Raw genomic sequence first — 22,619 nt, 5'->3', positions numbered from 1 at the left:
ACATGCATTTTTGAATGAATATTTTTTCTATTCGCCACGAGTCACATCAGGGTCATTTTTGGCACAGTTATAGTGGCGAATCCTCGGCATTGCACACGAAAACGGTAAAACGTACAGCTATGATGTCTTCTGGGATGTTTTATGATGACCCAAGCCTTTATTTTGACGATACAGTTAGAGTGATTAATGATGAGTCAGGTGTTTTCAGAGGAGAATGAAGCTGGCGAAATAGTCACAGGAATTTCCATGCTTTTTACACCTGTAAAAAACACATCACCTTCACAACAACCTTGTTTATGGTATCGGTTCAAAAATTGCGCGCCCCGGTTTGAGTGAGTAGGTATAATAAACCTGGAACATTCCTCAAGACAACCGGAGTGGGGTGGAATTCTACATTCACGATTTGCCGTCGGCAAAGCCACTGGAGGTGGTTTTGCGTAGATTACTTGGATCGAAATTCGATGCGGCAGCTGTTTACCAGACGATACGTCGCACAGTGAGAAAAAAGTTTCAAAGACGCGACTTTTCGTCAATAGCGTGATATAACGCTAAGTTCGGTTATCGAAAACGTGCACTTCTTATGTACAAATGTCTGGGCAATTCATTGCAGGTATTGAAAATGACCGCTAAGTACGTATTAATGCGTGGTTTGCCCCCCCCCCCCTTTGTTAGTGTTTATTTTTATTACTGGCTATATAACTTGGAAGAAGGCTTAATGCCGCTGGTCAAAAGTAGTGATTTTTAAGCAAAAAAGGCCAAGGAAATGAATTATTAAAGATAGAATGACGGCACGGAACGTGTTTACCCCTATTTTTCCAAACCCAAGAGGGAAACTAAACATGGCAATATATTTCGGAAAGAGTCTACATGCAGTTGATCAATAGTTGTATTGCTTATATACAAAAAAATCCTGGAAAGCAATTGCAGATAGCCAGAATATACACATAAAATGTGTGATCCCGCTTTACCCTGTATTATTCCGAAAACTCGAGATCGCAGTTAAACCAGGTTATACATTTAGGGAACATGTGGAATATAGCTCATCCAAAGTAGTTATTTTCATTTAAAAAAGTCCGGAAATCAATTGAAGATAGTTAGAAGGAACGCTCGAAACTTGTATATCCGTTTTACCCCAATTCTTCTCAAAACTTAAGTATAAAGTTTTATCTGGGCCTTCATTTCAGAAAGAGGCTGATTGTGACTGATCAAATGTATTAATTCTTATATAAAAAAATCTGGGGAATCGGTTGAAGATAAATAAAACGACCGCATAAAACTTGAGCACCCGTTTTACCACAGTTCCCAAAACTCAAGTTTGAAGATAATCCTTACTCCACATTAAAGAAAACGGCTAAGCACGGTATAGCAAAAGTAATATTTTTTATTTATGAAAATCCGAGAAATTGATTACAGATAGAATGACTGTACGAAACTTGTGAACCCGTTTTATCCCACTTCATCTCATATGTCGTGTTTTCAGTTAAATCTGGCTATATTTGGGAAGCAGGCTGAACGAGAATTTTACATAAGAATTATTACTTTTAATCAACTGCATTTAAAGTTATGAGAGGAACTTAGGGAAAAATGGGGTCGCATGTTTGGTTCGGTCATTCATACTATCTTCAATCGATTCCCTAGACTATTGAACATAATAAAATTACTTTTGATCAGCGGCTTTCAGCCTCTTTCTGAAATGTTTAGTAAGGTATATTTCCACACTTGTATAATGTGAAGAATCGGGGTTAAATGGATACAAACGTTTCGTGCGTTCTTTCTAATTATCTTCAATCGTATTTCCGGATTTTTCTACATAAGAATTGCTACTTTTTATCAGTCACATTCAGGCTCTCTTCGAGAAGCACTACAAGATTTAACTACACACTTGAGATATGGGAAGAGATTTACCAAAATAAAGAGCCAGAATAAACTTCAAACTTTTGTTGGGCGAAGAATTGGGGTATACGTTCCGTGAGATTATCCTAATTATCGATTCTCTGAACTTTTTTTATATAAGAAATACTAGTTTTTATCAGGCATAGGCAACTTTCGAGTTATATATTCACTCTTGAACATAAATTAAAACGAAAAGGGGAATTGGGGCAAAACGGGCATGATAGCGGTCGTTGTAAATACTATTAACCAATTTTGCAAACCTTTTAGTTAAAAACATGTTTCCTGGTAAACGTCATCCAGCCTTTTCAAAAAAAGTCGCGTTTTGGATCTGTTGTTTTCCCCTGTGCATCGGGTCAGTATATTAATTGGGTCATTCAATGGAGAATAAAATTCACATTTTATTTCACAAACCGATATGCTCATCTTTCAAAATATAATAATATATATGTTCAACCTTTAAAACTTCAGAATGATTTTTAATTGATTTTCTAAAAAAGTGTAATGTAAAATGACAGTGAATATAGCCACATTGATTAGCATTTTTGACAGCTATCCCAGGGAAAGGATAGGGATCAAGGTAGTTCAATGGAAGGTATGGTCGTGATAATTCAATTTTATAAATTTAAATTTTTATTTCTTATTTTGCGTACAAAAAAGTGAAAAAAAGTTCGATTCCGTATCTTTTACATCAACTGCCCCGCGAAAAATTAAAAGCAGCATATGGCTTAATGACCCAATAACACTGACCCGACGTGTCAATAGGTCCGACGAAGTGATCAACCGCCATCTGATCGCAGACAGACATCTAGTCTTATGTTGACAAAATCATCAACAATTGCAACATGTTTAAGCTGACCAACTCTGTCGAAAAAATCCATACATTATACGAACAATCTACCTGAGTGTGGTGAACGATTACGCTTCGTTGCTGCAAGGTGTCCGGATTTTTTCGTCAGAGTTGATCAGCTTAAATATGCTTATACGGTCATTGTATTCGCTGATATACCTATGTAGAACATCTAATCTAAATCTAAAAAACCAGATGGCTGTCTACAAGCAAATAATATACAATGTCATCGAAAATGGAGTACTCATCGAGAAGGGTTGTGACTGGACACAAAGACAGAAACTCTAAAGATGCTCCTAAATCTGACTTTCTGGATGATGAATACACTGTTAAAATAATTTCGCAACTAGAACGAAAATAATTGTTGAATACGAAAAACTCGTAACAAAAACAAAAACGTTTCCATAGAACTACGAGAGATGTACATATGTACACCATATGTACATAAAAATCGCATATTTTACGAACGTTTTCTGTACGAAACCTCTCCCGATCAGAAACACATAACAAAAAGATTTCAAAACTTCACGCTTTGTAACTTGTTATAATTTTCTGTTATTTTAACTACTAACGAGACCAAATTTATAACACAGTATGTTACGACAATTGCATTGTTTTAATCTCGTTTTTTCATTCTGATCGGGATTCGTAGCAGATTTACAATTATATTCTTTCAGTGTAGAGAGATACACAAATTTGCCTAGAAAATAAATTCCAGCACTCTTGCATAAAAGCTGGAGAGATGCTCTACTTCAGACATAGAAGTAAATCAAAATCCGATTATATTGAGTTAATGTTTGTTTAAAAGGTAGAATTACATAAGTAGCATTTGTTTTTAATAATTTAATTAATATATTTACAAAGAAAAATAAGTTGAAAAACTAACCAAAAAATAAACGAAGACAGAGAGTCAAAGGTCTGATCACCTAATGTGTATAAAGCTATGTTAAAAATGTACTTAATCCGTTGCTCGGCAATCGATCGAACAGCATGTGGGGACTGCAGTGAGAAGAAATAAACTATGCAGGCTACTAATCGAGCAATGAAGGGGTGTGTGTATCAGCTTGAGTTTATATGATAGGTTCATAATGTGTTACAACCAAACACCTTTCCCTACCATCGATGAAACGAACACAAGCATAATTTTGCTAAATATAATGTCAGTGTTCAAAGATACTTTGCTAATTAAATACTACCCCAAATAATTATTCGTTTAGTGCATGTTTTGCGAATATATAACATCATTATTTGGTCGCATCAACATCTCGCAGAGTATAAACATTCCATTTCTTCATAAAACCCTTCGAAAATTTAATCAAATTTCCACTGATTCAATATGGCTTAATTTTTCCTGGGAATTAAATACTGGCTCGAATTTATTTCATTAAACATTAGTAAAGCATTCTGCAAAATCGAATTAAAAACTGTTTGAACGTAACCGAATGCCGATGAATTTGAACCCTCCTCGTGTTCGATTGTGTCCGTCGACGTCGTCGTCGGGAAAATCAGAGAGCAAAAAAATGATTGTTTATGTGGCTGCGGTGGACCGAGGGTAAGGGAGGAAAAAGTTCCATTTTCATTAGCTGCTTTCGTATCCCGTGTTCATTTCCGTATACCAAGCAACACGCGTCGTATTTCCGGTCAGCCCGGGTGGTGGAAGTGAGGAGCTACCCCACCACTACGCTGGTAGTAATAGCGATTCATACTGATTTTGCCCTTTGGGAGTGGCTCGGAATTGAGGTGAAAATTTGGGCCTAATCGAATTATGGGGCATTTTTTTTCGTTACATTGCCTCCCGGTGGTGTAAAAGTTTTTCGAGTGTTATTTATTTATAATTAAGATAAAGAAATATGAGTGGGGGAGTGAATGGAGGAAAAGGTACTCTGATATTCAACTTTTGATGAAAGTTTGCCCTCTGCGAAGGGGCCATCCAGTGGAGTGGAGAAGCAACAACTGCCGATAGGGTGATTGTGCGGATTGTGATAATAGCAGCAACAGAGTTAAGTCAATGATGAAGCACAGTAAGAAAATGAAGAAATAAAGAAAAACATTGATTTGGTAAATTTTCCTACCGGTTTATTATTCTCAAATGATTCATCTTCGCTTCCATCCGACTCATAATTCAAAATTTAACCTTTGATCTTACAGATTTTCGTATTCTGTTTCTTTTTTATTTGTGGTCAGTTGCCATGTTCTTGCAATTTATCGTGTAAAAGTTGAGTGAAATTTTCCCTTTGTCCTTACACAGTTTCCTCTCGCTCACTCACTCTCACAAGCATTCCATCATACTTTATTACAACCTAGTTTCTGCTTTTCGCTGCGGTAATTCATCTTAGACCACCTCTTGTTTCGATTGAACAACTTTCTTCTTTCGTCATGAGCTAGAGCTGCGGGAGCCGGTACTTGTCTGCTACATAGTTTTCCAAACTCCTTCCTGACTCGGACTCGGAAACGACTAAAATTTACATTTAATACTGCTCCAATGAATGCTTGAGTGATTTGATTTATCGTTCCATTGGACTTTCTTTTGTCTTTGCAATAATACAGCGGCGGTCTAGCTTGGATTCAATCCCTTTATAGATTTATAAATTCTGCTTTTTAAGGATTTATTTTTAGTCAACTAAATTATCGTTCTGCTGAATGCAAGGGAATGGGGTTTTTTCACCATACTCCTTATCTTCAGGTTGAATAGAAACTTAACATTGATACATCTACAATTCACTCGTCCTCAAGGAGCCGTGGATTACTTATCTCTGTCTGTATTCTATTGGTTTACTTATCTGTATAATCAATTTTCTATTTTCATCAATGGAAGAGACTTATGTTCGTTATTTCTGCTTTATTTGATTTGTTTTGCTTTATGATTTTTATTTTGTTTTTTTTTTATTTTATACAAAGATTTGCTGAATGAATTGTTGGGACACGTGGTGTGGAAGGTGGTGGTTGTTGTTACTAAAACTATTGATTTGTTCATACAGCGCGACTTGTTAGCTGCTACAAAACATAAACTAAGATAATGAATCCTAAAATATGCCCGGGTTTTGTCACACAACACAGATAGTTGAAGAAATGCTTCAATACATTCTTAAATTTGACCGAACTTTAAATATTTTTACCGCCTTCTTTCCATACGAACTCACCGATTTTTCACGCGAATATACTGCCACGTGGTGATGGGTCCACCGGTGAATCGGTAATAAATATAAGTAGGCTATGTACAGAAAAAATGACAGTCAATCAGTTCATCAACGCATAGCGAAAGCAGTGCAGCAACTTCGTTCGATGGCTTGTAATTGCCACCGACTTCACCTCGGAGCGAAGAAGTCTATCATCGTGGTTTCGGCCTGATGCAGCCGAACACCCATATAGAAGATCCAGACCCTCCTGGAGAATAGTGAGAGCATCGAGTGCAAGCATAAAACAGCTGAAAATATTTTTTGCATAGTGATTTGAACTGCATAGTTTTGGAAACTCATCCAGCGCGGTGGATCGAGCTAGTTGAAGGGAATTTTCCACCCTGGAAGGTTGACAATGAACAGCCATGGACCGAAGGAACTGGATGTGGTAAGATAAGCATTTTTAGAGAACTTTGTCTCCATGTAGAAGAAGTTGCCCCATGTGACTTAAATTGAAACGTAAACAATACTTTTCAACCGTTTTTTAATAAAAAAAAAAAAAAATGAAAACTATTTCATAAAAATCTAGGGATGATGTTTTCTGCTGTTAATTCACAAACCAAAATAGAAATCAAATTAATCATGATCGAAAGTTTAGTTAATTTAAGCTATCCCCATTAAAAATCACCACCTCCCACATTATCTGCAGGGAAACATTTTCATTCGGAAAGGGTATGCGGGGAACGATGTCACTCGTTGGACGTATGAAAAATAGAAAATTCCTCATTTCAGTTAACACTGTATTTAGTTTGTCGAAGAAAACAGCACTCACTGCCGTGTTGGTATGCTTTTGCTGTTGTAGGTTTTTAGTTACTCACTATTCTGCTTCTATTTACTGCTACTATTCACAGACACAATAAACGTTGATGATGCGCAGTAATGAAAGAACCGATGACGATGTAGATGAAGATGATGATGATGTTGGTGAATCAGGTTCTACATTGTCTCATGAAACGTAGCTAGCGAGGGGATCATCTTTTCCGCTGCAACATTGGTACCCGGTTCAAGCATTCCGCACTGAGTTCTGAGCTGAGCTGGGTGGTGGGATGATGGTGACGATGACAGGAAGAAACTGATCGGATGTCGTAACTGCTTCCGGTACTGGCACTGCTGTCACTGGAAGGAATGATAGGACGAGTACAGATGAACCGGCGACGGATACAAATTAGAAGACTGACTGTCGCTGGCACTAGCACGAAGCGGACCGTTTCGTGCATGACTGATATGAAGTAGATTAATTTACTAAAATTACAACTATTTAGTGATGCTAGTATAAAAACAAGTACGTAACACGATGGACAGAACACTCCGCTACTCGTCTGCATTGCAGCAGGATGTTCACCTAGTGGGGCGAGATAGGAAAAAAAAGGTTCCTCTCGGTTAATTAGGCAAAACAATTATTGTAGCATTTTGTAACGCGAGGTAGATTCGCCCAGCTTACCGTTTAGAACGTGAACCTGTACACTGGCGGAGGCAGCTGTTGTGGGGACGCAGGTGTAATTGCCCGAGTCTCGGAGGGTGGCTCTCGTTAGCATCAGTCGACTGCTGGTGCCGCCTTCAGTTTTCTCCGTTTCGAGACTGATGCCTCCCCGGGCCGAGTCGAAGTCGACCACCGATGAACCGTGGTACCTGGCGGGATAATGGAGGGTTTATAATTGTATTAACGTGGCGAAAATGTGATGACGATTATGATTTTATTTTTTGAAAGTGATGTTAACGTTTGTTGTTTCGTTGTTTTGGGAGACATATCACTTATGCTACGTTCACATTACGAGTTAAAACGTGTTTTAACGCTATCTTGATGACATTTTTCTTGTTGCTAATTAATAACTCTGTAGTGTGAACATGGTATTAGTGGCAGCCGAAAACTACTAGGAAGTTATTCGAACTGGTATACGTTACTAACTGAAAAATATTGGAAATATCTTCTTTTGCTCATTACAAACGTTTGAGCTTATGTATTGACGTTTAAAGTTTGATCTGAGAAGGTCGTGTTCAACTAGAGATTTAACTACGAACCTATTTCGCAGCGCGACGTTTTGTTGACAAAATTCAACTCATTTACAATTTGAGAATGATAGGGGAAAGTACACTGTTTTGGACACACTATTTGTTTGCAGTATATACCTAGCGAAGCTATGATTCTTTATAGATACCTTCACCAAAACTCCTCTCTTTCTGTTCACCGTTATAATGTGGAGTCCATGTCTGCTCCAATAAGTCACTATCCAACGCAGATTTTGACGGAAAGTCTATCAACCATCCTTTAACGGTTTGTACAATCCTTCAAGATATCCAACACGGCTACTGACATTTAGCTACAACTCGGTAATACTACGTTCACACTACAGAGTTAAAACATGTTATAATAATTAGCAATAAGAAAAATGTCATCAAGATAGCGTTAAAACACGTTTTAACTCGTAGTGTGAACGTGGTATAAGTCGGAAAAATGTTCACACGCTTTAAACGTTCAATGGAGATGTGGATAAATGGTTGAGCTACATTTACATTGGAAGGTGGACCTACCAGGGGTGGAGAAGCTCTGCTATTTGAAAGGGGTCTTCCAGTGGAATCAAAACCACGTGGAATGTTGTTGATGCGATATAACAACAGCGAGCAGTTGAAGAAGCGACCACTGCAGGCACTCTTCAATCTACCTGCACACTTAATTTTTTCAGCCGAATCTACTGTTTTCGCATCTTTTGCCGAAATCTCAACAATTGAGATCTCAGTAATATTTTTTTTTACTGAGATCTCAGTAAAAGTGTCTTTTGATAGCTGAGACTCAGAAAATATTTCACCGAAAATCAACAAACAAATCTCACTTTACTATCAGTTTCTGTTAGGATAATGTCGATCGGAAATGAGTCTGTACAGTCATCAAGGAGTCTGCCACCGATCTCTTCATTTCTTCATTTCGAAAGAATCGGGCGGACTCTGGATCAGCTAATTCAAATGACAACAAGCAGCTATTGCCTGTCAACATTCTCACTGCTAGACTGGATTCTGTCACTCAAGGTTGTTGGGAAGAGGTATTCGTCACAAAGAAGAATGATACGTTCGGAGATTTATCAGCTTTTCTGCGCTGCAGAATATAGATGTTAGGTTGCTTACCTTCGAAATATGTTAACACTAGGGGTGCTCAGTAGGGTGGGACAAAAAATAGAATTCTGCTCCGAGCAACTTTTTGGGTATCTTAAGAACTTTTTACACAATCGTCAAATCGTTTTGCGGTCTTCCAATTAAAATTTCACATTGATTTATTTTTAGGAAGCACTGGGCGACTCTTGAACGAATTATTTTGTGAAAGTCGATTTCCCCATACAAAATGCCATGTGAACTTTAAACCATGGCCGCAAAAATATAGTTACACCGATCGAGCTTAGAATTTGCACAGTTATTCTAGGACCCAAATGGAACCCAAAAAGCTTCTTGGAGCGAAATTTTATTTGTTTTGTCCCACTCTAGTGCTCAGCAGTCATAGCAACCATTGAAACAGAAAAAAAACAACCAGTGAAAACCAGTTACAGTTCTGCGGGTCTCCTACTGTATCAGTGAAACACTATTCAACAAATTACATTGGCGGCCAGATACGCACTGGTGAAGGTCCATGCGCTTTGGCGGTATTGTGTCAAGGCTGAACACCAAGTAACGGATTGCCAATCTAAAAACTCTTTTCGAAACTGTAATGGGCGTCCCCACACACTGGTGTGCTTTAAGCCGGAGAGGAATAACATGAATACATGGATAGGACCGGATCAGCCAGCAGATCCTGTATTTTTCTAGAATTGCATGATCGGATCGAATCGTTCTTCGATTTTTTTAAACTGATCGAAGAATTTTCGACGACCGACTCTCAGCGTATCCGTTTCGGATAGGTTATAAGCGGCGGTATTTCGGTTTCAAACCAAGGACTGTACTTTAGTGTGTCTACATAGGAAGGGTTTGGTCTCGTGAGGAGGTACAGAAATGCTGCGATGGGTCAACGAAACCCAACGAATAACTCTTCGCTTTTTAACAAACTCCGGATTGATCATTGTATGATCATACCAGAAGCCATGAAGGTCGAGATTCACTGCTTCTCAGGTGCCTCGGAGAAGGCTTACGGCGCATATTTGTACTAGAGGAGTAAGAATGCAAAGTGGGAGGTTAGAGTTTGACTGCTAACCTTCAAATCTATGGTTACCCCTCTGAAGTGCCAAACCATAGCTAGACTGGAGCTGTGCGGTGCACTTCTAGCGACTCAGCTATATGGGAAGATTGATGGGAGGCTCCACCGCAAAACATGTTTTTGAATCGACTTCGTATGTGTCTTACGGTAGATTCAAGCTTTTCCAACCACATGAACTACATTTGTCGTCAATAGAATGGCGAACATTCAAATAATTGAAGGACCCCTGGAGTTTAAAGCACAACGGATCAGATATCTACGGGAATAAGACCGAAAGGTATTCTCCTAAACATCTGCTGGTGGCAGGGTTCATAGTGATTGGAAAAGAAGGACAATGACTGACTGAAAGACCGACCGGTAGATGAGTAAGAGGAAGATAAGAGACGCCTGGTAGATGATGAAGGTGATGATTCCTTTAACGAGAAGTTAATATAGGAAAATGTTCAGCGCATAACGGGATCTCATTCACTGTATGGCATACTGCACTGATAGAATATATTCGTAAATTGCTAGAAATTAGATTCGTACAGAAAATTTTCATAAAATATACGAATTTTTCGTACATATAATGAATCGTTCGTAGTTCTATTGAAACACTTTTATTTTTCATTACGATTGTTCAGTGAAAACCACGAAATGACTTTCGTTGGCTTATTACGAAATTGCTTCATTAGGCAAATGAATTGTTCGCTGCTATATACGAAAGTCTTTATAATATTTACGAGCACCATTCGTCAAACCGTCAACGTCAAAGGAGTTTCAATAGAATATGGAGTCATTGCTGCTATTCGTCAGATAATTGTTGATGATGAACGAAAAGAATTCGTGCGGCCAACGAGATTGTTCGTAATATACACAAATGTTTATTAAAATAAATAAAACATTTCTTTTCATTCATGAAAAATAATGTCGTTTTCAACGACGACATTTGTGCAATGTACACTAAATTAGTAAAATTTACGATAGCTTTCGTTCATCAAGCGGCCATTTCTTCACACCACAGTAAAATCGATCTGTGTCATTTATTAAAAAAATCGGTGTTGGCAAACATCAATCCCAAAAGATCGAATGAAAAAATAAGAGGATAATAAATACGAAAGCTTTTCTAAGATGAACGAAAAGAGTTCGTGCGACCAACCACATCGTTCGTAATATACATAAACGTTTATTAAAATAAACAAAACATTTCGTTTCATTCATGAAAAATAATGTCGTTACCAACGATAACATTCGTGCAGTGTACATTAAATGTGTAAAATTTACGAAAGCTTTCGTTCAGCAAGCGGCTATTCTTGTTGATGAAATGAACGAAACCTTTTATTTACAATGCACGAAAATATTTCGTTGCAGAAAACAACGAATGAATTCGTGTATTGCATGATCGATTTCATTATATTTACGAATTTATATTATCAGTGTGGCTGCGATTGATGAATATTCTATGGGCACCGGAAAAGAATAGAATTAGAACAGCATTCCTCACAACGCAAGGACACTGACTCATCGAGTACAGAATAAGGTCAGTGCAGACGAGTAGAAAGCGCATTCTGAAGGTTCTGACTTTTCGAAGGGATTCCATTCCATTCCGTTGATATAACCCATATTATTTAGATTAGGAGAAAGGTTGTGCCATTCTTTTGAATTTGAGGACGCCACCACTTTACCCGAATGATTATAGGGCACTACAATGAGTGCAGGTTTGGCACTGTAGTAGTGCCCGTTTTTCCCGTTCCGGAGTTTTGCCTTTGCTCCAAGGCAGCTTCCTACGCGCATTTCTACGATCTGTTTTTAGGGCTCTCCGAAGATTTGTATACGGACATAAATTGCAAATTTGTCGATACACAGAGTATTTGAGTTAAAAAGCTGGCCAAAAGTGAATATTCAAACTCGTGCGTTGGTTATAATCCAGCATCAGTTGGCAGCCGTATTGGATTTATCTGTTTCACTTATAATCTGCATGAGCCGCCAGACTTAGATTAAAATACCCTAGTAGCAATAAAGGTTTCATGGTACTCTTGAAGCCTTCTATAAAACTTACACTAGTAGTGTGCTATAAACTATTAATGCTACTTGGACAAGATCAGTAAATCTTATTGTTTAACTGAGAATTTGTATTATCTATTGGCTCAAACCAATGATATGTAAAATCGAATATCACAATTATCGACATATTTCAATGAATATAGAAGTTACAATCAAACAGAAAATATTTCAATATATTTCCCAAATATTTTGGTGACATTTATTTATGTTCTCACCATTTCACTAAATTTCATTATCATTTAATAAGTCAGTATCGCTGAAAGTGAACCAAGAGAGAAGTTGCTGCCTTTTTGTTCCTTATTGGGTTTAAAGGGCATTAAAAAACTATTTATAATTCAGTTTCACGCCATTTTTTAGACGATTTTAGAATCGACTGCTCTATTAAACTGTTTAATCGATCAGTCTACTTTCAAAGACTATCTGTGCAAAATTTGAGCGTTATATACCAAATAAATAGAAAATCTAAATATGCAAAACGCGCAGGGAAACAGTGGTATTTTTTTAAGGAACGACGCCTTTGAAACTTGTTTCTACGTTACAACCACCCTAGTTGCGTATATACCATAATTACGACATAATTGCGTAAGAAAAGTACCTTGCACATCTTATCATACTGGTTTCCGTTTATTAACGTCTTTTTCTTCGCGGAAAAAAAATGTTTTGATACTTTTAGCCAGGTGTGATGGGTGAAAGCAGTTGCAAAAATTCCTCAAGATGCTGATGATTTCTGGTCATCATGATGCATTATCTAAGGAATGTGCTACAGAAAGTATTCAATGGTACTTTATTGCGCCAAGTGTACCCCATTTCGGGGGCCTCTGACAGGCCCCTGGCCAGGATTTTACTTTCGAAAGAGTTTAAAAATTGAATGTGAAAAAACTTCAAAACAAAGACAATAGAAAAATTCCAAAAATACACAAAATACAAAATCTATAATATGGCAAGCAATATGTGGATGCGGTGAAGGTATCGCCCCGTAAACATTTTCTGGAACAGTATGCGGAGAGATATCCGTCAAAAGATACCACTCTTGTGCCACAGTGTCCGAAACTAGTCATGCGTCACAGTGTCCGGGATCTGGGATGTTATAACGCAGTGGTATTGTATCATAATGTCCATGATAATATGACGCACTCATGGTAGAACCTTGCGGCAATTAAAATATAGTAACATATGAACCAGTTGGTAACATAGTAACACAAAAACAAATTCTATTACCGCAAATTCCCTGTTGAAGTGCCGATTGTACGCCACACAGAATTGCGAAGATTGGAACACAGTACTGCATCTACCAAGCGAATGAGATTGGTTTAATCTCATTTCACGACAATAGACACCAGCATCGGCTTGGCCATCCAAAAAGAATCGTCAGCATAACAAACTACGTATTCTTCAAGTTGTCGCTCTATCCAGCCAGACAGCTATTCATCGCCAGAAGAAAATCTCACATTGAATGTTTTAAAAGGAAAATTACGTGGTAGTGTTAGATCACTGGGAGCAAGTGTATACTCATCCCAGGTAATCATTTGGGACCACAGTCTTGTGTGGCTAGTTGCACGATCTATTGGGTTACTGTTCCAGAACCCAGTTTCCTTATGATGGTATTCATAAAGGTGCTTCTTGTTTCAGAAACACATGTAGTGGTTTTATGTTCAAGAGTGCGTCGAGAGTGCGCCAATCATTTTGACTTTGTTTGAATTGTCATGACTTCTTCCTGCTGTCAGAACACAAGGTACCCGAGTGCCAGTGGTGGTTTAACATTTGTTCCGTAGATCCACTGAATGTACTTTGGTTTGAGCCCCCAAGATTTGCTGAAAACCGAAGACCATGCAAGCTTCCTTGATTCTGATATCGATGTGAGCTGTCCAATTAAGTTTTGAGCCAAGAATTACCCCAACGTACTTAACTTGATCTGCGACAATAAACGTTCCGTGAAAAACGCCAGTGATGATTTATTTTGATTAACTGATACTACAACACGAAGACACCATTGCTCATCAACACATAAGGCATGTTGCTTCAAATCAAAAAGTGTGTTAATCATTATATGATAATCATCGGCGAAACCATACCTCAGAAACATAAGTTAGTTAAGTTTCCTCAATGAGCCATTGGTGATAAGGTTCCACAAAAGTGGTGACAGGCATACTACTTTGCGGACATCCACAGATACTAAGTTTCCGTATCTCTACTTGTCCACTAACGACGAGCACAGATGTCGGTTGCTAAGCATTGTGTGTATTCAGTTCGTGATATATAAATATGTTGCTTCCAAAATGGATTTATCAGACACGTTGTCAAAAGCAATATCAAGATAAACTTCTAAGCTTGACTGCCTTTGCGAAAAAAATTTCAATGTACTTCACAACATTGTGTAACAGGGTGGTTGTCGACTTCCCCCGCTGATAAGCATGTTGCTTTGCATGTAGCGGGTGCTTGCTCAAACTAACATCCCGAATGTAGTGGTCGATTAAACGTTCCACTGATTTCAGAAGGATGGAGGTCAGACTGACGGGTCTAAAGTTTTTTGCCACCTTATAACCTTTGGGAATAAATACTTATTCACCTTTGGGGATAAATTTAAAAATTATTTGCCGCCATGCTAATGGAATGTATCCTGTTGCAAGACTACAAGTTTGAACATTTTCAAGATATGCTTGAAGTATTCATATACTTTTTGAAGTAAAGCTGGGATGATTCCATCTTTTCCCGGAGACTTATACGGTGCAAAAGTTTTAATGGCCCTCTCGATCGATTTGGTTATCACAATTCTACGAGCACATGCTCAAGAATCAGAACAACCTGAAAAAAAAACAGGGGCCGTCGACGGTGATGGCTCGGAAAAGCATGTGTCGAAAAGACAGTAGAATACTTCACCTTTGTCAGATGAGTATGCACCATTGGCAGCACAACTGCACTGACATGAAATCTTTTCGAAAGTAACTGATATAATCTGCTAGCCTCGTGAAGACTTGAGACATTTGTGCAAAGGATTTTCCAGTGGATCGAAGGGCACTTCTGAAAGCGTCTTCGATTTCAAGATCTTTCACAAAACTGGTTTGATGGTACTACGAGTGAGTTTAGTTTGGCTGACTGCCTATTATGAATGGAACCCTTTTCTGTCACAGTATAATACAACTCTTTTGAAATCATCAGAAGGTTTTGGTTCATTATGCGGCAAGTATGCCGAACAGTAGACGTATTTCTTGTTCATGATATCAACAGTCATATTGACTGTAACAGCACAAATATGGCGAGTTGTGAGATCGGATATAAGACATGCGTCAATAGCGGTATTCGCAAGTATACTTGCACGAGGCATTTCACGTGCTTTGTTAGGCTATTTTTGTTGAAAGCTATGAGGGTTAAGTGGCTTTCCAACAAAGAAGTACATGCAGTGTTTGAACCAAAGCTATGGACGCTTTTCTTCTTGTACAAGGTGGAATAGATTCATAGATGGTGCACGTTTATGTTGAAGATTAATTTGTGCTACTTTAAATATACTCGATCAGAGCCCTTCGCATTTCATCATCAGCACATATTGTATTGCAACTAGCAGGTACCACACACGTTGGCTTATAATCGTCTATAGCGAACCCCGAAATGAGTATTGGTGGCATGACAATCGTTTGAATCCCACGATTTGCGGCCAACACTGTTTCAGAGACTTGCGGAACACAGCAAGAGTAAGACCAACAATACTCTATGTGCGCCTGGCATATATTATTCCTGCTAGCCATTCTATCCTCGGCACGGAGAAATACCGTGACACAAGACTCCTGTTTTCAGTCGCATCTTACGACATGGAAGCTCCCCCTATGCCACACTGCCTCTTGGTTTGTTTGTCTGGAGACAGATAATAGACTGTCATCACTCTCCAAGTGAAGCACAGGACTGCTTACTAGACAGGCAGAGGTGATTTGCATTCATCCACCCCCGGATGAAGACTTGAGAATCGACTAAAAAACAGCATGATTTTCGTTAGGAGGAAACGAAACTTTCTCTTGCACTGCTCCACACACAATTCTCAAATTTTTGGCGTAATCATATGACTTTTTCTCCCGGAGCGAGTAAAGGCCTTTTAACCTAGGCTTAATGATCCAGGGCAAGGTGTAAATACCTTTGTCCCATCCCAAAGGACCAGTGACATTAACTTTCTTAGCAAAGTCACTCCCAACGTTTCATTCTAACCCCCTATAAACTGAAACGGTCGGTACGGTTGTCCTCGTTTCTTCCTCATTCAAGTTTCAAAACGATTCGTTCGTTGAATTGTTCATTAAATGAATAATTCAATTGCCGCATAATATTGAAATATTTTCAAACCCAACTCTGCACAGTAGGCCTGACCGTTTTAATATTTGCGACAGTTATTCTTTAGCGGTTTTCTTGTCAACATTAATATTTGAAGCATATTATAATATATGCTTCAAATATTCATGTTGACAAGAAAACCGCTAAAGAATAACTGCAGTGTTTTCCAGGATGCTTTTCAATACTGGCTGTGTAAGGGTTAGATCACAATAGAGAATAGAATAGAATCATATGGCTTTTTCTCCCGGTTGTAGATTTATCCACTGAGAACTGACATACAAGTAAAGTTTTCAAAGTGTGTAAGAAATAAAGCCGTCTTTTTGAAATGCCACCAGCAAGTAGCAACTTGCCACTAGCCGGCGGTACGATCGACCCGAAAGTGCTATACGGGCGGTGCGTGCAAACTTGGATAGAATGGTGATTCATGCATGCAAACCTGTGATCAGAGCTTAAAATAATTGACATCCCTGCGTGAATTTGAAAGACAAACGAAATTCAATTCATACCCGCCGCGATGAATGAAATGTTTGTTTCGTTTCCTTCATCATTCGTTTTCCCGACACAGCGCATTCAAGTTCGGACATGTTCGGTTTCAGAAGCAAACTGAATTTTGTTTCTATGCTAGCTCTGAGAAGGTTTATTGAGCAAAAGTGCACCAGATATAGATTACGCAGTTCACTTATGCTCGAAAATGTAGAAGATGCCAACTTTTGCCTTCAAACTGTCCACATAATAACAAATGAAGGATTTGGTTGGCGAAGGAATTTATATTTCCTTTGACCTCAAGCATTCGATTCTGCATAAAATTTCAGTCAGGTAGAAAGTTAATGAACGAGAGAGGCGGTGAATTTTAATGTTGGTTTCGGTAAATGCAAGCAAAAATAGGCAACTGATTTTGAAATTTCGCAGCACTGCCTGTGATGATGTTTTCTGTGATTCAAATACATCACTGTTTTACTACCAGAAAGATAACCTATTCCAATGCAATTTGGTACATATAGGTGTGGCAGAACACTCGGTTTGCTAGTGTTGACAACCAAAAATGTGTAAACAATCCTGAAGCACAATGGGTTGACGTCATAGCGTTCACACGATTCAATGAAAGCGTAACGAATGGCATGACAATAACAAGTCCATTTATTCTGTAATCACTCACACCACTCGTATAAAATTCATCTTACGAATACCCTCTTCGCCATACCTGTATATACGACATTGATTCCAATGTCTTTTTGAAAATTTGGGCTCGAACAAAAACAATGATTCTTTGACACTTCTTATTAGGTTTTACACAAACCTACATAACCCACAAAATGAGCCAGATGAACGTTTGACAATTGTCGGTGGTTTGTTTACATGGAAGTTACGTGAGTTCGAATGCAACAGATGAGCAGGCACCCCCGCAACTGACAAAGTAAACAAGCCGAGAATTTTCTTAAATGAACTCCATTAATCATGAGTTCATTCATGTCGTAATCTTGTAGAACTCAATTGAATGCTTTATGCTGACGTCATATATGAACTCAAGTGTTCATTTTTAACAGTTCGCTTGTACTGTTTACATGGACTTGGAAAAATTCTTTGCGATTTGCTTCGAGCAAATCTAGTCGTTCTAAATTTTTCTAAGTCCATGTAAACAATACAAGTGAACTGTCCAGAAAAGTGAGGTTAACTATGTCAGTAAAGAACCTAATTGCTTCGAGCGACAAAATTTTTCTAAGTCCATGTAAACAGTACAAGTGAACTGTCAAGAAAAGTGAGGTTATCTGTGTCAGTAAACAACCTAATTAAACGGTAACCAGAATTTTATTTCAAAGTGAAATTTGACAGTTTATTGGCCCTTTTCAAAAAAAACGCGAGAGTTGAACTGCTTCTAAAATTTGTTTATGTTTACTGTCTAACGCAGCAGGCTTAGAAGTTTTATACTGTGTCAAATTTCTTTGTTTCCATTGAAGAGTGTAATGGGGTTTTTCATTGAAAAACCCCGGGGCGGTGGATTGCACTGGTGTTGCATTTTCTAGCAGAAGAGCAGGCCACTAGACGTGTTTCATTCCCACTTCTGCTAGAAAGTGCAAAACCAGTGCAATCCACCGCCCCAGTGTTTTTCAATGAAAAACGACATAAGTGAAAAATTGGCCAAGCATATTATCCTATGGAATTTTCGTTTTTGACAGTGCATTACACCGGTGTAGTCGGTGCTTCACTCATTCAAACTTGGGTTTAATCAGTCAATCTCTTTTTTGCACTACATCGGTGTAGCACCAAGGTAAAAGCGAAAACACCATTAAAAAGAATTCTATCAACTGGTGTTCGATAAGGCTATAATAAACTTAAATGTAGAGCATGTGAAAAGATGAGATTAAATTTAATCCCATACCAAAAAAATTACTTAGATTAAATTTCTCAAATTAACAATATTGGTTTACTGAGTGCAAACATATTGGGAAATCCGCAAAACCCACACGTTTTTCCCATCGGTTGATCATTTTCGGATACCGTCCACGGTAAGGATAGTTTGTGCTGTAAGACGTTCCCACGTTCGACCTGGCTGTACTTACCACGAGATGGACGAGGCATGCACGTTTACCACACAGGACAGGGAGATGGTGCTGCCCTTCTTCACGTGCACCTCCTGGGAGCCGATGATTTTCGCTCGGGCAACCGTCGACAGGAAATCTGTTGGGAGACAAGTAAGTTTGTTTTAGTCATTACCGATTTTCCAATCGCTTTCGAATTGGTTATTTGAGGATGGAATAAATGGGCAGGAGTTAAAAGGATCGCCATTCATTTAACGTCACAAATTCGTTCCATCGAGAGGTAGGATTCTGATTGCACCGTCAATTTGTCGACCGTGGGTAAGCACCACCGATGGATGGATGGATGGAGTGTAGCTGGCGGGGGCTTAGAAGCGGATAACTTTCCGGTCAAATGAGTGCGAAAATGTGGCCGGTTGTGTAATATCAATTTAGAGCTTTGCCGAGCGGATAATACGAATTTTCGCATAATTGATGGTGGATGTTGGTTGTTCGTAGCGGATCCTCTGCCGGGAGTGTCGTACTATCCCAGTATGCCACCACTTCCAGCTCCAGCAACGGCCCCCTGCTAAAACGGGACTTTTGAAGTATGCACTAATTTGCATTTTCCAATTTACAAGTTCCCGATGCGCATGTTCAATAAAATTCCCGTTTCGATGGGAACTATTGTCCAGGGCTTGATATTGAATGTTAGTCTTCGACAAAGAACCGGTCCTCGGCCGTCGATGATTTGCAATCAAACGGATGCGAAGCGCGTGCAATCTATTCCGTCAATTCCGGACTTTCCCTTCTATTACGGAACGATGTTTGTGTGTATGTGTGCGTGTGTTTGTGTGTGTAATGAATGCAGCAGCCACGGCCATCGCTCGTTCCCGGATGGATCGGTGATTGTTCGAGGGACTTTGATTGAAATTGATGGCACTCCTCGGCGGTTGTGGTCTGTTTGTTGGTCAGGGAATCTTTTTAGATTTAGCGTTTTACTAATTTCATGCGCAAGGGAGGTACTTGTAGATGTTTTTAACAAACAGTATTGTTTTTTTTACTGTATTTGAATTTCAGAAAAGTTTTTGAACTGTCGCTTCGATTGCAGATATCTGCTAAGAAGTATGATGCAGGATAAATATTTTAAATGCATTGCTTTCAAATAGCATCGTGTGCACGTAAAGTACACATTCCTCAATGATATATTCTTTCATTACCATCATCATTAAATGACGGAAAATTTGGGCAGTAATAAAATAATAATAGCTGTAGTTTGAGACAAAACTTTTCCTCCCGAAAAATGACCGTTTTACCAAATGAACCACGTGAACTGTGGCACTTGTCGCTTGTTGCATGTCGGTTGTCATACTAGTGCTGAAGTAGCAAAGCATAATGCAATGCAATGTTTTGTGTTTTTGGCTGCAATGTCGATGAAGTGCACCTGGTTCAATGATACGGCAACAATAATATCCTCTTCGAAACCCTATGGAAATTGGTCCATCTCGATTTCGCATGATTACAGCAAACAACCTATAACGAGAACCAGGATCTCTAGAGACCGGTGCCGCTCGATACTGGCTTCAGCTGATACGGAAACTATCGCAGATTCACATTTACCGACCTTGATAACGAGTGTCCATACGGTAGCAGTTTTTATGTAGGAGATTAAGGGCACTTGCACCTGTTCCAGAATTCAGGAATTTATGAAATTTTTTTGTTTGGGCATGAACGGCTCTAAATCGAAGCAAGTTTTTTTTTAACGGAAGATTGATGTTTTAAACTTACAACGAATCTGAATCGCGATGGAAAGGCATTTCCCAAACATTAATAATTACTGACGAGTTTGGATAAAAACTGACGGTTTGGCAAGAAATTTGCTACTGTGGCTAATTTCCTAGTTCATAGTAAATGAATCAATGAATACATGAACCGGAATAGTCACTTTCCCCTACACATACCAAATGAATACCATAAGAATAATAACAGCTAGCTGGAGAATAACGGATACACTGCATTACTGCAACCGCGCGTGCTTCGCATCCATATTGTGTCCGCAAGGCGTCCATCGAAACGCTCGATTTTGTGAATCTCTAACAACACCCAGCACAAATAATGGTGCGATGATTTGTGAGGGTGCATTAGTGTTTGCCTCATGTGCTACCACCGGTAACCTGGTTCGCTAGCCATTGTTCATCATCTCTTCGGAAGCGAGGCGGCGAGGTTTGATTTGGAAAATTATTTTCCCGAATAGTACACATTGTACCACGAATGCCGGAGGTCACCGGCTTGGATGGCTTGGTCCGTTGGCACCAGTTGGACTTTATGTATGGGGGGGGGGGGGGTAGTTGAGGTATTTTTCAGGTATCATCACCAAAATCATCGCGTGTGGGGAAAGTAAACTTTTGCCAGTGCGCATCCGATCGGCTGAATGTGCGGTGAATGGAAAGACAGCTTTTCGTGGTCGATGAAGCTATCGCGGGAAGGTAAATACGATGGTTCGTTTGTGTGGAGATAGATTTTCGTGCCAACAGTGAAGAGTGATTTTCGATTACATGCTTTTGAAGGATGCATATTTCGCTGCAGTTGTACGGGAAACTGCAATTTGAATAGACTGGTGCTTTATATTGTAGTTGAGCACAATGGCGGACTACAATGCATAGCTTAAGATAACTCAGTTGATGTTCATTGTTACATCTTTTGCATTAGCACATTGTATGCTATAGAAATATATTGAATATGCTAAGCAGTGAGAATTTAAACGGATGATGATTTGAATGCCATTGTCTATCAGTATATCAAAAGTATAACTTTGGCACTGGAATCTCGGTGCGAAAATTTGATCTTTTGTTTCGACAGGCTTCGCAGTCTTTTTTCAGCATGCTTGAAGTTTGTATGGGATTTTTCGATATTTTACATTGAAAAGTTTGTTTTGGTGCCTTGTATTCAGTGAAATGTCGAACTCAAACTTTGTAACCAAAATACGACCCATATTATGCAATAAAGTTTATATAGGAATCGTGTATTTCAAGAGTACGCTCCAGGTTCCGTACACGGCTGGAGAATGTAATTGATTGTAGACTTTAAACCGCAGGAACATATTGCTTGCCACACCGGCATTTTTTAACAAATTTCTCCACATGAATCGATCTGTCTGCATCGCTTACATCCTTCCATACTATGGAAGTATAATATTTAGGACCTGGGAGGGATGTTGTGTTTTCTTTCATTTTTTTTTGTCCGTCGAAGTGTATGCATCCTGTCACTGAAAAACTCGTGAATATAATTTCCGGACCCTCGTTGCAAAACGTTGCGTTTGTTTTGCACTTTATTTGGCGATTTCTTCTTTTTATTCCCTTTTCTTGATAGGGTAATATGCCTGCTATAGCAGTAGAGCCTATTGCGACCCTATTTAGTTCCTCTTGGCTTAAACCAAGCTTATGGGACAATGACAACATCTATTTGGCTAAAACAGGTGTACACAATAAGTTCAAGTTATATTCTTTATTTGTTGTGCATATTTATTAAGAATTTTTAACCTTCTTGAAATATCTGTCAATTCACATAGTGAACAAAAACAGGACATGGTGGCGTTTAGCAGGACTATGTGATATGAGTCAACAATTACCGCCTCATATCTCGTTATTCCATCACAACTGTAT

At 38.8% G+C, this 22,619-nt stretch overlaps 1 protein-coding gene across 1 annotated transcript in view; it reads right to left on the bottom strand.

Annotated features, from left to right (window-relative positions):
* Nucleotides 1-4,790: 4,790 nt before the first annotated feature.
* The window catches only part of LOC131685727 (uncharacterized), a 755,395-nt gene continuing 737,566 nt past the window's right edge, over nucleotides 4,791-22,619 (bottom strand). The window contains exons 7-9 of the mRNA XM_058969637.1: nucleotides 19,003-19,120; nucleotides 7,358-7,545; nucleotides 4,791-7,258 (exon numbers count right to left, since the gene is read on the bottom strand). Coding sequence (XP_058825620.1) covers nucleotides 6,888-7,258; nucleotides 7,358-7,545; nucleotides 19,003-19,120 — 677 coding nt within the window. The 3' untranslated portion in view covers nucleotides 4,791-6,887. The remainder of the gene's footprint in view (nucleotides 7,259-7,357; nucleotides 7,546-19,002; nucleotides 19,121-22,619) is intronic.

This window comes from Topomyia yanbarensis, chromosome 2 (assembly GCF_030247195.1).
Source record: "Topomyia yanbarensis strain Yona2022 chromosome 2, ASM3024719v1, whole genome shotgun sequence".
NCBI classification, from domain to species: domain Eukaryota; kingdom Metazoa; phylum Arthropoda; class Insecta; order Diptera; family Culicidae; genus Topomyia; species Topomyia yanbarensis.
Note: the sequence above shows the minus strand (reverse complement) of the source record. Positions and strands in the feature narration are given on the sequence as shown.